This window comes from Myripristis murdjan, chromosome 1, assembly GCF_902150065.1.
Source record: "Myripristis murdjan chromosome 1, fMyrMur1.1, whole genome shotgun sequence".
NCBI classification, from domain to species: Eukaryota; Metazoa; Chordata; class Actinopteri; order Holocentriformes; family Holocentridae; genus Myripristis; species Myripristis murdjan.
This window is the reverse complement of record NC_043980.1, coordinates 11,911,003-11,926,088: the sequence shown is the minus strand read 5'-3', so window position 1 is coordinate 11,926,088 and position 15,086 is coordinate 11,911,003. Positions and strand designations below refer to the sequence as shown.

At 40.3% G+C, this 15,086-nt stretch overlaps 1 protein-coding gene across 1 annotated transcript; it reads right to left on the bottom strand.

Moving 5' to 3' along the window:
• Positions 1-2,101: 2,101 nt before the first annotated feature.
• On the bottom strand, positions 2,102-4,137 carry LOC115365417 (ecto-ADP-ribosyltransferase 4-like). The gene is made up of 2 exons (XM_030060415.1): positions 4,005-4,137; positions 2,102-3,060 (listed from the first exon to the last, which is right to left on the bottom strand). Exons 1-2 carry the CDS (start codon positions 4,077-4,079, stop codon positions 2,290-2,292), a joined length of 846 nt encoding a protein of 281 aa, XP_029916275.1. The 5' UTR covers positions 4,080-4,137; the 3' UTR covers positions 2,102-2,289.
• Between the last annotated feature and the right edge of the window lie 10,949 nt (positions 4,138-15,086).

Below are 15,086 nucleotides of genomic sequence, written 5' to 3'. Positions count from 1 at the left end.
TCTTTAAGTATTTCAGTCAGAGAAAGGGGAAGCGAGTGGTTTAATATTTACTTTTTATATTTATATTATATTTAATTTTACGATTAAAATAAAATATACATACAAGTGAGGTTCTATCACATTATCTTGAATACAGAAATCAGGAAACAATCAGCTCATCAATACATCCCTCATCTACCCGTCCATGTGATGTTCACAATACTGATTGTCTCTGACAACACTTCCAGACGAGGCTGTAATATTGTTTTATTGTTATTCAGTTATTCCACAGTTACAAACCTCATAGAATAACACACACACACACACACACACACACACACACACACACACACAAATCTCCTCAATCACTCCCCAACCGCACTCAAAAAAGAAGAGATAAGATGAGATAAGTTGAGAAGATAAAAACTTAAATTACATATTCTAATCTCAAAATTATTAATAGTAATAATAAAACATTAACAGAAGCTTTTTAAATGTAATGTTAAATATAATAGATTTACTCCTTTTTAGATAGTAACTCATTACATTCCATAAATCAAATCAATAATCTCAAAATTATAATAAATTACAATCCTATGAAGAACTCTTTGGCGTTTCATCTTAGTCAAATATTACAGCAGTGAACAGGTGGGGGCACTCTGTGAAATGAGCCGTTGTAGTGTTGGGTTGGATTGAAAACTTACAGATGTATGGATGTTGTGGGCACAGGGTTGGAAACTATGACGATAATATGAAATGCATTTCCTTCGGTCTGTCTGTCTGGCTTTCTTTAATTTAATTTCCTTCGTTTTATAATATTAAAGCTGTACAGGGCAAGAAAATGCAACTGTTTAATCAGCATAAGAAAAAAGAAGTGCTATTGTGGGATGCATAAATAGAGGTCTGTTTAATTTTTATGCATTTCAGTTAAGTTCAAGTTCAGTAATAATTTTATTTTTATTTCCAGTTTATTATTTTCATGTGTTTACTGTCTAGCAGCTCTGTTTGTCTGTGAATGTGGTGTAGAGTGTCGTGGGGCATGTTAGCCAGCAGGTGGCAGCACCACCGTTTCTGACCGTTGTTTAGACTGAAACGGGATCTTGCGCTTCTTCTCTGTAGTTGCAGAGCAACGTCAGTGAAATTCCTGTTTACACCATCTTTTGCAGGTGAGCTACTTTAGTTAATAGGATCTAATCTGGTCACTAAGTGAGTTAAGAGTGTGTACAGACAGTTTGATCAGAGTTGTAAAGTGTTTATGACTGTTTATGAATGCTGTAGTAAATCGCTAGCATGTTGGCTAGTCAGCAGTGCGGATGCTCTGTCTGAGAAACCAGACTATTGCTACTAACATGATGGAGTGTTAAATGGAAGGGCATGGAAGGGCGCAAGGGAGTAATTTTGTCTAGAGCGCCAACATAGGTAGAGCCGGCACTGCACACACACACAAACACACACACACACACACACACACACACACACACACACACACACACACACACACACAAACACACACGCATGCGTACATGCTTATGACTGTCCTATTTCTTCTCAAGGAATGAAGTAGAAATGAATGACAGCAAACTCATGAGTGAAAAATGTTCTTATTCGTTTAATATCATGTGGGCCAAAATGTGCAAAAACAAAAACTCTCTGTTGAAGATGTTTACAAACTTTGATTGAACTTAACTGTGTCAACTTTTTTTTGTATTAAAGCATAGTACTAACTTCACCAAAGCAGAAAATGCACATATTTTGCCATGGCAATTTCAAATAAAAGTTAATGAATGGAATTTATAAAACACTAATAAACTGGGTGAATATGAAATGACAAGGGAAATGTGACCTCAAGACAAAGCAAACAAACTGAATATGGCATGGTGTGTTCATGTTTGTATTTGTGTCAACAGTTTGTGATCACTTTTCCAAAAAACGAGAGTGCTTTTTTGGTCACGTGATTAATTTATTGATCTCATAAAGCAACTTTCAAAATACGAGTATTTGTTGTGAAATGTTGCTGATGAACAGAACAGCAAATAAAAAAAGCCTCATCAAAACAGCACACAGCCTCTGGTAAGGTTTTGTGCCACAACATGTTTGCAGAGCATGAACAGCAATCCCTACTAGTAACTACAAACTACATCAGCATTACTGTAAAAATACATTTGGGGTTGTTTCAGGAGGGTTCCCAAAAAGCACTCATAAGCTTGGCTGAGAAAAGACATTCATTCAATAGTAATCCAATGTTTAAGGGAACACAGATTGCACTGCAAGACCCATTTACTTAATCTGTGCCCAACCAGCTGAGCCCTTCTATACAGAAGCTTGGCAGTTCAGATTGCTGTGAACTCCTGCGCTCTTTAAAATAAAGAGAACTTTACAGTCATCCAGACCTTTTCTCTTTTTAAGTTTTTTACCTTTAACTATCTCGGTTATTTTGAACATCTCATAGGGAGGAATGAGTACCTCAAGCTCATTGCTGATCCTTGAATATTCACCCAGGGAAGCACCTAAATTCGTCCAAATTTCAAAGCAGCTTTTGTTCCCAAAATGTGTCAAGTCTGTTCTGAAAGAGCTGGAAGAAAAAGAACCAAATCGCATTATTTTGTTGACTTTACCCTCGAAGGCACTATTTGTTCTTCGGTAGGTAGGCTTGATGGTACCGCTACTTTGATTATTTTTCAGCGTTTGTACAGCAGATGTCAGAAAGAAATGGAAAGCATGGAACTCGAACTTGGTGGTGGTATACGTTTTCCTCCCGGTGCGAGTCACAGTGTTGAAAAGGTCATAAAACTTACGGTTAGAGACTGTAATATAATTAGATGTATAAAGACAGATTGCTTGGATGTGATCCTTTGTGAGAGTCCCATTCTTGTGTTGATGTCTGAGCTTCTCACTTGCACAGTTTTCTGCATTCTTCCAGGCTTTTGCAAACACTTCATTCTTTCTCTCGATTTTCATGAATGTGTCCTTGACTCTTCTCATCATGCGTTCAGTGCAGCCTATGTACATGTCATCAACGGCATCTTCAGCCATGTTTAATTGGATGGGACCGGAAAGTGGCTGACTGAAATTGAAGGGAATCTAGAGGGGAAGGAAAAAATGGAGATTAGAGAAGATGCAGAAGTAACCATCCCTCGTGAAATCCGAATTAAATGTTAAAGAAAATGGGGTGAGTGAGGAGTGAGAGATGTAACAGGGTCATTGAGACATCTCTCTGTAGTAGGTGCATATATTAATTCTCTGAAAATAGCTTGTATGTTTTTTTTTTGGTTTTTTTTTTACTAAAACTGAATGAGGATGGAGAAAAGATAAATGAAGTTAGAGAAAACAAGACAGTGACTTGTGGTAAGGAAGCACCATATGTGATTTATTTCAGTCTTATTTAAAGCATTTCTTTGTTATTGGGAAATTCACAGTGACACAGTGTTGAAAAAACGGGTGAGAAAACAAGGTGTGATGGCAAATTTTCCCCCTCGTACGTGGTACATGCCTGAACCAACTAACCCACTAGGATGCCCTTGGATGTGGACTGCTCTTCTTGCCACATAGTTAAAACAACAAGCTAAGACTTTGGACATGCGGAAATGTTTGGTTTTAGAATCATAGTCAGTTTTGAAAATCTTGTTTGTCCTAAAATAAGTGGGGTAAAATGTGCTAAGGCTATGAGGTAGTTTTGCTTATTTCTAATGCTCACTTGCTTCAGGATTTTATTTTTCACGGTATAAAGCTTGCATGGGTTGAAACACGGCAGAATAAGGCCACTGGTATGAAGAAAATGCCACTTGATTCATGCAAAATCTTAAAACAGTTTGCCTAGCCTTGGAAACATGTAGGCTTATTGCATTTCAATAGAATATTTTAAAAATTATTGTAAGAAAAAGACACTCTACTTGCTGTTGAATAAAAACTTTACCAACATAGAAGATGATTGTATATAGACTGTTCTCTAATTTAAATGTGTCAACATTCGTACACTATAAAAATAAGTTTATGATGACTGATTGACTCCAGAATGTGCCACTCACCACCCTGGACTCTGTAGGCAGCATCCAGATGAAGAGAAAACCCAACAGGGCAAAGTTCAGCATGTTGCCGTTCATCACTGCAGTAAAGCAAACAGCTCCTGGGTTTGCAAAGAGGTCAGCAAGGAAGAACTGTACCTGTGTCACAAATATTAAAATCTTGGTATGGTACATGGAAAAACAAATCCCTTCAAAAGATCTTTTTCATTCAAAAAACATGCAACTTTGAATTTACCATGAATTTAAAAAAAGAAAAGAAATGATACTTCAATTTGATTTCAAATATCCACTCACCAATCCTGTTTGCAGACGTTGAGCACCAAGTGAACCCTCAGATCAAAGTTTCTTCTGAGTCACTGGACCCTCGGCACTCAGTTCAGAGCCAGTGGTCCAGGTCTTATACCTCGCCAAGGTGGCCAGACAGCTCAGTACGCATGTGCATGCATACGTGCAACATGTGCATAGATGGATGCATGCATGTGAGACTATGAGTGTGTATGTAAGTGAACTATGTGACAAAAGACTAGTATGTTCCACCCTCAGAAGACATGCCAGCCATCAGCCTTTAAGACCCAAATATCTGCCTAAAGTTTGTGAAGTTCACAACTCTTAAAGGTTAACAAGTAAAGTAAAGTAAAAAAGTGCAGAATTATTTGTTGTGTACAAGGTAATGGTCCTGAAAATCATGAAAAGCATGAAAAACATGTTCAAAACAAACAGTATTAACAATAGTGGTTGTAAATTGAAGCTTAATGGCAGGATAAGAAGACACTTACCTTGATATTTACAGGACAACACAAAACAACTGCTTCAAGTACAATGAGCTGTACAAAGTCAACATCTATCTTCACAAGTATCTCTCGGAGTGACAGATGGTGCATCTGTGGTTTGAACCACTGCCGATGTGTTGTGCTGGCTTGTGTTCTCATGTCTAGTTCTGCATCTTTATTCATTTTGCTCAAATCTGATGCACCGATAATTCAATCCAATAATGCATCAATACTTTTTTCATAAACCTGTTTATTGAAGGAAAGGTGCAAGACATGTGAACATTGAAGCAATATTTTTCCTGCCATTCCTCTTCTCTTTAACAAGCATCCCTCCCTTGTGACTCTGAGATTACCACAAAACTGTTAGTCTCTAACACACACACACACACACACACACAAACACCTTTCACCACACTGGCGATAAGACAGACCTCTTCCTCCATTCTCTGTCCTCACTGGCCTGTGTGAAGCATGCATTTTTTTTTTTTTTTTTCATCTTTATAACTTTATCACCTCAATAAAATTTACAGTTCATTGATCCTATTTTGTCAATAGGCAATGGCAATCAGTAGACTACAGAAAACGTTCAAGTTTAGTTTTATGTTTACCTACTGGACAGTCTTAAAGCTCCCATTTTGTACAAAACTGTTAAACCTTTGCCGTCCCACGTGTAGACATGGGATGTCTTATCCTCCTTGTGTTTTGCCATAGTTTCCTTGCTTTTAAAATCCTCTGGTTCTACAAGTCATTTTGACATCACTTTGGGCTAACAACTAATCGCTTTCACCAAGTTTAGCAGCTTCTCGTGTCATTTTTTTTTAGGCATTTTGACAGTTACCATGGAGAGAGACAGGGGGAGGGGGGTGACATGCAGCAAATGGCCTGAGGTCGGATTGATCAGCACTCAGTCTTAATGAGGGGCACAGGCTTGTATCCCGGTGAGCTACTGAGGCGCCCCCAGACTTATCAATTCTATGGCACCTGATCCCCGAGTCATAAAGTTTGACATCACTTAAGTCATGCTGAGAAATTTGCCAAATTGTTAATTCACCAATATTTCTATTCAATCATGTACAGTGGAGAGCGTCAGCACAGTTACTTCTGTTATTATCTGTGTTTTACTTACATGGAATTGATTAAAAACTTCACACTGGCATGAAGCATTTTGGCATTTTGACTGACTCACCAACACAGAAACATCAGTACCAATACTTTTCACAATTACCTTCACAAAGTCAACAGATCTACCGTCTGTCTTTCACAAGTGTTTCTCTGAGTGACAGATGGTGCATCAGTGGTTTGAACCACTGCTGATGTGTTGTGCTGACTTGTTGTGTTCTCATATCTAACTCTGTGTCTATATCCTGTTTACTCAAATTTGCAGCACCAATTAGTTTTCCATAAATCTTTCATTGACGGACAGGTGCAAGTCATACAATGTACAACACTTGAAGCTAATACTTTTTCCTTCCATTTTTCTTTTCTTCATCTACGTCCCTCCCTCACCACCTCCCACCCATCATGTCCTGTCTCTACTTTAAAATATAAATATCTACAGGCTATTAGATAGAAAGAGAGAAAGCAAAACATGTGGTCACACTTCTCAGTATACCACATGCCTTTGTCTGTGTTACACACACACACACACACACACACACACACTCTCAAACACATCTGACTGCAATAACAGTAATACAGACCTCTTCCTGGAACATGCTCTTCACAGGTTACAGTCATCAGTTTTTCACAAGCACCATCTTTCACAAGCACCACAATTTTTTTAAATTTATTATTTTTGCAGTCACTGTCCTAACACCACCAACACAAAAACATTCCCCACCCACAGTCTGGGCACCATTAACAAGAAGCCTCATTATGACCCAGGGCTCTCAAGTCTCATGCATTGGGCATGAGACACACGCATTTCAACCCGTTCACACACACACACACACATGCCACACCTTGTATTTCTTACGCAGAGAAATTACCAGGATAATGCCCACCATGTTGTGCTGCTATTTTTTATAACAGTGGAACAGGTAGAAGAATCAAGTGAGTTCCGGGTAGAGTTCAGAAGGCCCTGCCACGCACGAGCTGATCAAATAAAAAGAATATTCCAACGATACATTGATTCACGTGCTTGCTGAAGTAGCTACAGAAGACGTCAATTGACACATTGATGCCCCCCAACCCCCACTCCGTCCCATGTCCCCCATCCCCCATCCCCACTGCCACCGCCAAAATCTCACTCTGAACTCAGTTCAAAACTTGAGAGCCCTGTGACCCCTCTTTCCACACATACCTTTTCCATAGCTCTTGTGTCATATGTGCTGTTACCAAAGAAGTCTGTCTGCATTGTTAAAGCTGCAGGTAGTGTGCATTTGTAAGGGAAAACGAAGTACATCAAGTCTTTGGGTAAGATGAGCAATCCCCATGTATATAGAGAGCCACATATTGTCATTGTAATAAAATTACAAAAATGTAATCATTAAATTATAATCCGTTGCAGTAACTCAAAAAAATTTAATTATATGAATTTATGGTTACTAATCAGATGATTAGTGAGGGTAATCCCCAACACTAAGGCCTATATGTAAAACATAATATTTATTCTGTTGCTTTGCATCTTTTCCTGATGAAGGAATGCTGTCTTTTGGCATGTGTCGGGATAACATGAGTCAGCAAAAACATTGGGACTAATTTGAGTGTAACACCATCAGGATGGCTTATAAGGAGCTGTCTTTACGTCAAACAGGCTCCATTCATTTGACAGTATGTGCTCAAATTTTAAGTGCTTTTGATTGGTTCTCCAAAGCATGTAATAGAGCCACCGGTTCAACAGGGGAAACCGTATTAGTGTCACGTTTTGCCTCGCCTAGGCGTTACAACTACACGCAGGAGCCTAATGTTAGCAAGGTGACATTAGCAAACATGTTAAAAACACACTCGTGTCTTGAACTTGAACTTGTGTTGCTCACAGGTGAGTCTTTGTGTTTGACCCATCCACCTGCCCGCTTACCCACTGATATAGATTCTGTTGCTCCCTTTGCACTACATCACATTGCTGCATTTTTCACACCTAGGCGATGCAAAACGTGGCACTGATGTGCTTTTCTATGGTCGACCAGCGGGTCTATGGCACACTTTGCCATAGACCGGGTTGGGTTCTCTTGATTGAATTTGAATCACCTCTTGCCAGCCAATCAAATCAGTGCCCTGTTGCTCTAAACAAGATGCCATATCAGCGACCAGCCGACCAGGCAGGTGGCCATGTGATCGGACAAGAACACCTCAATATTTTCCCTCTGAAATCAGAGAAGGGCTTTTGCAGCTGAACAAACCTGCAAGTGTTAGACCTAAAAAGAGCAGCTAAACAAGTGTCAGAAGGGAGATTTGTTCAGTGGCAAGGGAAGAGAAAATCATTGGGGTGACACTGAAGAGGCTTACTGAGAAAAAAGACAAAAGAGAAGTACCAACAACAGGTTGAGAGAGACTAGCAGGAACATGGTGAGAAAATGGAGTCTGAAGCCAGTCCGATCAGTTTCATGAACTAAATCCCTGAAAATGTAGAAAGCTTGAATTTGGTTGGGCAAGGCCAATGACATTTCTGTTCTAAAAAGAGGTCTGATGTGAATATGAATCATTTATTTTCTAAAGATTTTTTTTTTTTTTTTTTTGTGTTCTACTGTTAAACTCATAAGAAGAGACAGAAGTAACAACTGTGCACCACCAAACTGTGGTATAGATAGGAAGGAAGTATCTTGGCCGTATGACATCTAGTGAATCATGGGAAGGGGTAAGGGTAACGGGTTAGCTATGCTAATTTTGCTATATTAAGTGAAAACTGGTAACCTCTTCCCCTTGTCTGCTCCCATCAACTGTGGAATACCACAAGGCTCCATTTTAGGTCCCATCTTATTTGCCCTATACATGATCTAACTAAGTTCCATATTCCAAAAACACAATATCTCATACCATTGCTACACGGATGACACTCAGCTATACCTCCCATTAGAAAAAGACCAAGGTGGTCTTAATTGGATCCCGCAACTCGACCAGGGGTATAGCTGAGCACTTACAGCCCCTGCCACCTAATTTACATCCATTTACCAGAAATCTAGGTGTATTTTTTGATTCCACTTTAAAATTTGACAAACACATCAACTCTCTTGTAAAAGGCTGTTTTTTTTTTGTTTTTTTTTTCCAGCTCTCAAATATTGCCAAGGTCAAAAGCCAGCCATCCCCCAAAACTCCTGTGTTCATTAAAGGTGAATCCATCTCCATCACTGACACATTCAAGCTCCTTGGAACCCACATCAGCAACAAGCTCAAATGGAAAATAAAGAGACCACATCTACAAAAAAGCCCAGCAAATACTTTTCCATCTCCGACAGCTCAAATAATAATAATTATAATAATGAGAATAATAATAACTTAGATTTATATAGTGCCTTTCAAAGCACCCAAGGACGCTTTACAAAACAAAAACAAATCAAACGAAAACAACAGACAGAGAGAACAAACATCACAAGGTAAGCTAAAAGAGAAACTAGCCTAGCTAACAAGGACGAAATGCCAGAGTGAACAGATGTTTTTTAGATGATTTGAATGAGTCCAAGGTAGGGGCGTAACGTATCTCAGAGGGGAAGGAGTTCCAGAGGGTGGGGGCAGCAACACTAAAGGCTCTGTCCCCAATGGTGCGTCAGCTGGTGCGAGGGGCGATGAGCAGACCCATGCTTGTGGACCGAAGACTCTGGGATGGAGTGTGATGATGAAGGAGGTCGGATAGGTACTGGGAGTGGAGGGACTTGTAGGTGAGGAGGAAGAGTTTATAGGTGATGCGGAATTTCACTGGGAGCCAGTGGATGAGAGTGGGGGTGATGTGCTGCCGGGCTTGGTGTGGGTGAGAACCCTGGCAGCTGAGTTCTGAACGCACTGGAGCCTGTCCAGGGTCTTACTGGTTGCCCCGAACAGGACTCCGTTGCAGTAGTCCAGACAGGCAGGGACCGTTTTTGCTATGGGCAATGTGGGCAACTGCCCAGGGCGCAATCTACCTGGCGGCGCATGAGCACCCTCCAAAAAAAAGAAAAAAAAAGTGCATCCTCAAAAAAAAAAAAAAACATTAAAAAAAAAAATCGCCAGTTTTCTAGACTACCATATTGACCCGCATAAAAGACGACCCTGATTTTAAGACGACCCCTCTTTTTCAAGACCCTTTTTTTTTGGAAAAATAGGCTACTTTTTATATTGACAAAATCTTGTTTGAATAAAAAAGCCACCGGTCGGCATCAGGCGGGCTAGCTGTGGCACTGGTCGGCATCAGGCGGGCCGGCCGCAGCACCGGCCGGTACCGCGCCCACCCGGTCAGGTCTGCCGGATCTGACAGGTGAGCCTGGTGCCTCAGTAGGAGTAGGCCTAGTAACATGGAAGGGTGCAAGCCAGTAATTTCGCCTAGGGCGGCAACATAGCCAGAACCGCCACTGCAGACGGGTGGTGATGAAGGTGTGGATGAGAGTTCAAGAAGTTCAGAGTAAGGCCTCATCTCCTGCTCTGCTTCTATACAGCCATCGTCGAAAGCATCCTCACCTCATCCATTACAGTCTGGTTTGGCAGTCTCAACACACTCTCCCGGAAGAAATTACAGCGAATCATTAACAGGGCATCCGAAATCATTGGTTCACCCCTACCATCCCTTGAATCACTCCACCGCAAACGGACACTACGCAGAGCCCACAAGATCATCTCTGATCCCACTCACCCTGCACACTATGTCTTCCAGCTACTGCCCTCTGGGAGGCGCTACAGGATAATTTCTTCCAAAACAACCCGCTTCAAAAACAGTTTAATTCCCATTGCAATAAACATTCTGAACTCTGAACACTGAGAATTAAGCATCAATTATGTATTATGTAATGTGTCTGTCTGTATGTACAGTACAGGCCAAAAGTTTGGACACACCTTCTCATTCAATGGGTTTTCTTTATTTTCATGACTATTTACATTGTAGATTCTAACTGAAGGAATCAAAACTGTGAATGAACACATGTGGAGTTATGTACTTAACAAAAAAAGGTGAAATAACTGAAAACATGTTTTATATTCTAGTTTCTTCAAAATTGCTCTGATTACTGCTTTGCACACTCTTGGCATTCTCTCGATGAGCTTCAAGAGGTAGTCACCTGAAATGGTTTTCCAACAGTCTTGAAGGAGTTCCCAGAGGTGTTTAGCACTTGTTGGCCCCTTTGCCTTCACTCTGCGGTCCACCTCACCCCAAACCATCTCGACTGGGTTCAGGTCCGGTGACTGTGGAGGCCAGATCATCTGCCGCAGCACTCCATCACTCTCCTTCTTGGTCAAATAGCCCTTACACAGCCTGGAGGTGTGTTTGGGGTCATTGTCCTGTTGAAAAATAAATGATGGTCCAACTAAACGCAAACCGGATGGGATGGCATGTCGCTGCAGGATGCTGTGGTAGCCATGCTGGTTCAGTGTGCCTTCAATTTTGAATAAATCCCCAACAGTGTCACCAGCAAAACACCCCCACACCATCACACCTCCTCCTCCATGCTTCACAGTGGGAACCAGGCATGTGGAATCCATCCGTTCACCTTTTCTGCATCTCACAAAGACACGGCGGTTGGAACCAAAGATCTCAAATTTGGACTCATCAGACCAAAGCACAGATTTCCACTGGTCTAATGTTCATTCCTTGTGTTTCTTGGCCCAAACAAATCTCTTCTGCTTGTTGCCTCTCCTTAGCAGTGGTTTCCTAGCAGCTATTTGACCATGAAGGCCTGATTCGCGCAGTCTCCCCTTAACTTTTGTTCTAGAGATGGGTCTGCTGCTAGAACTCTGTGCGGCATTTATCTGGTCTCTGATCTGAGCTGCTGTTAACTTGCGATTTCTGAGGCTGGTGACTTGGATGAACTTGTCCTCAGAAGCAGAGGTGACTCTTGGTCTTCCTTTCCTGGGTCGGTCCTCATGTGTGCCAGTTTCATTGTAGCGCTTGATGGTTTTTGCGACTCCACTTGGGGACACATTTAAAGTTTTTGCAATTTTCCGGACTGACTGACCATCATTTCTTAAAGTAATGATGGCCACTCATTTTTCTTTAGTTAGCTGATTGGTTCTTGCCATAATATGAATTTTAACAGTTGTCCAATAGGGCTGTCGGCTGTGTAGTAACCTGACTTCTGCACAACACAACTGATGGTCCCAACCCCATTGATAAAGTAAGAAATTCCACTAATTAACCCTGATAAGGCACACCTGTGAAGTGAAAACCATTTCAGGTGACTACCTCTTGAAGCTCATCGAGAGAATGCCAAGAGTGTGCAAAGCAGTAATCAGAGCAAAGGGTGGCTATTTTGAAGAAACTAGAATATGAAACATGTTTTCAGTTATTTCACCTTTTTTTGTTAAGTACATAACTCATGTGTTCATTCATAGTTTTGATTCCTTCAGTGAGAATCTACAATGTAAATAGTCATGAAAATAAAGAAAACACATTGAATGAGAAGGTGTGTCCAAACTTTTGGCCTGTACTGTACATCTATATGTTTAGTGTTCAGTGTTTAATGTAATGTTGGAACCTGTACCAAGGAGCTGTACTGAAAACAAATTCCACCAGCCTGGCTGTGTGGTCATTAAAATAATCGATCAATCAATCAAACAAAGACCAGTACAGTACTAGCATCCCTTCACTAGCTACCAGTTAAGTTCAGAGTAGTATTTAAAACTTTTATTTGTTTTTAAGGCACTACATGGCTTCTCTGAGACCCTCTGCCCCTTTCCAACTCCGGATCACTCAGATCCTCACTCAGACCAGCAGCTCTTCGCTGTCCCGCAGTCTATGTTGAAGGGGAAGGGGTGATCAGGCATTTGCCATAGCTGCCCCAAAGCTCTGGAATAGCCTAACATATTCAGTGAAGTGTTCCCTTTCTATTAACATTTTTAAGATGAAATTAAAGACCCATATGTTTTCCTAGGTTTTTGAATGTCCTTAAGGTTTTATATCTCACTTTGATTCACCTGTGTATATATGTGTATATACTCATGAATGTATGTTTTTCTTTTCCTTTACTTTTTTACTTGTTATTACTGCTATCTCGCTAATATTTTTATACAGCACTTTGGTCAACTTTTGTTGTCTCTAAATGTGCTTTATAAATAAGTTTGATTTGATTTGATTTGATTTATGCCATTCCACCCATGTTCATTTTTTCTTTGACCAAAACAAGAATCACTTTACCAGAGTAATACTTGCAGGTTAATATGGATGTATAGCCAAGTCTGGATGGAATGGCTCTTGACATCAGATCTGAGGTTTAGTTAGCACAGACACTTTCAATCTTCAGCTCCCCTCTCGCTGTACTCAGGTAGAAAGCACAGAGAGTTGGTGCAAGAACACCCCCCAAAACTCAGCCAATGTCTTTGGCAGATACCTGCAGCGCTTTATCAGTCACACCAACTGTGCAAGCGAGCACGTGCACCACCTCTCAGATGTGGTTTTACATGCAGCAAATAGCAGGTTTGGTGAAAGTTTTGCAAGGAGTGTGCTCATCATCTTCACATTTCAGTAGAATGTCTTGCTAGATGATATTAAAAGGACTGAGAAGTTAACTTTGCCTTATATTTCAGCAAACACTACACATATTGTACAATATCTACAAAACATTGTGGAACAACTCTAAAATTCATTACACAAGAAACTGACCAAGCAGCATTTAATTTCAGTGGAATCTCCAGTTTAAACATCTGATTCACCAGCTTTTACTGCAGATCATCTACTCACACTCTGGCAGCTGTAGCAAACACTGCTCTAACAGTGAAACTTGAAATTGGATGTTGGGTGAATTTGGAACTAACTAATTACATTTACTCTTGTTACTGTAATTGAGTAGCTTTTTTTGTACTTTTTTGACATCAGTAAATTTACTTATGCATTTTTGCTTGCTAGTATTGTACTACACTACATGTTAAATCATATCCATTACAGAGAACATTACAGTGAACTTTAAAAGATAGGTACTCTCCTCCTCTTCCAACTGCATGGAAAAGATCACAAGAATGCAGTTTCTGTTTTGAATAAATGACTTAGTAACTTACTCTGAGTATATTTTAAATGAGCTACTCAATACTTCTATATACTTAGATTTTTACAGCAGTATATACTTCTACTTGAGTAAAATAACAGCAAAGTAACAACTTTAACCTGAGTAGCAATTTGTAGTGCTCTTTCCACCACTGCCCAGATGGCCCTACTCTGTAAGCAGAGCAGCAGCACAGGCTTAGATGTAAGCAGCTTGCACGAGCTACAACTTGTGGAATCTTTGGTGGAGCACCAAATCACAAGATAGTGACAAAAAATAGTATCAACTGGAAATACTTTAAAAATGGCTCAACTACCTGCACCTACCTACCTAGAAAAGTAGATAAACTTGTAGCTTTGCCACCTGTTGTGACACTGCTGATGTCACTGTGAACTTCTCTGGAGGTCGAACAGATGTGTCATTTCTCTGCTACAAAGGACTTCATTTCCTGTGTAAAGCCACAACACACACACACACACACACACACACACACACACACACACACACACACACACACACACATTCTTTCTCTCTCGCTCTCTGCCTCACACACACACACACACACACACACACACACACACACCAACACACACAGTACATAACTAGTACTCTGACTATTTTTGACTTCTTTCTGACTTCTGACACACTATTTTTCCTCTACTTTTGCTTCATGCACTCTAGTTTAAATGCTCTGGTGTTGAAATTGGATTCGGTGGTGAATCTTTTACTGTTGATACTGTTTTTATAATTATAATTAGTATTTCCCTTATTTTTATTTTTATTCTAACTTCTAAAAAACACAGATTTCAAAATTTCATTTGCCTCTGTGTACTTTTCATGCATTACACACAAGCATAGAATAGATCAATTTCCTGTCTTTTTCCAGGGAACACATGAATATACATTTGCTGTCTTTTACATGGATCCTTGTAAATCTACGTGACATGCACACAAAAATCAGCAGGGCAGCCAGTGCCCCATCAATATTCATTCATAGTCACATGTAAAACTTTGTAGTTCAAAAAGATTGTCCTTAGTCTATTGATTAATCATGGGTGTGTTTTGGGTGTAACATGAAAGAAACCAATCGGAGTGCCATTTCCCATTCCTTTAAAAGCCATGCACACTTGCACCTTGATGGATTATTATTGTTGCAAAAGGGAGCATTTGCCAGGTCAGAAGGAACACTTCTTTGTAGAGGAAACAGAGCTGCTCGTGCACTA

What these genes read in the sequence shown, in the direction of transcription:
- LOC115365417 (XM_030060415.1), bottom strand. Translation starts at nt 4,079, where the DNA reads ATGAACGGCAACATGCTGAACTTTGCCCTGTTGGGTTTTCTCTTCATC. An exon ending in TGCCTACAGAGTCCAGGGTG is followed by an intron (nt 3,061 to 4,004) that starts GTGAGTGGCACA and finishes CTTCCCCTCTAG; the next exon opens with ATTCCCTTCAATTTCAGTCA.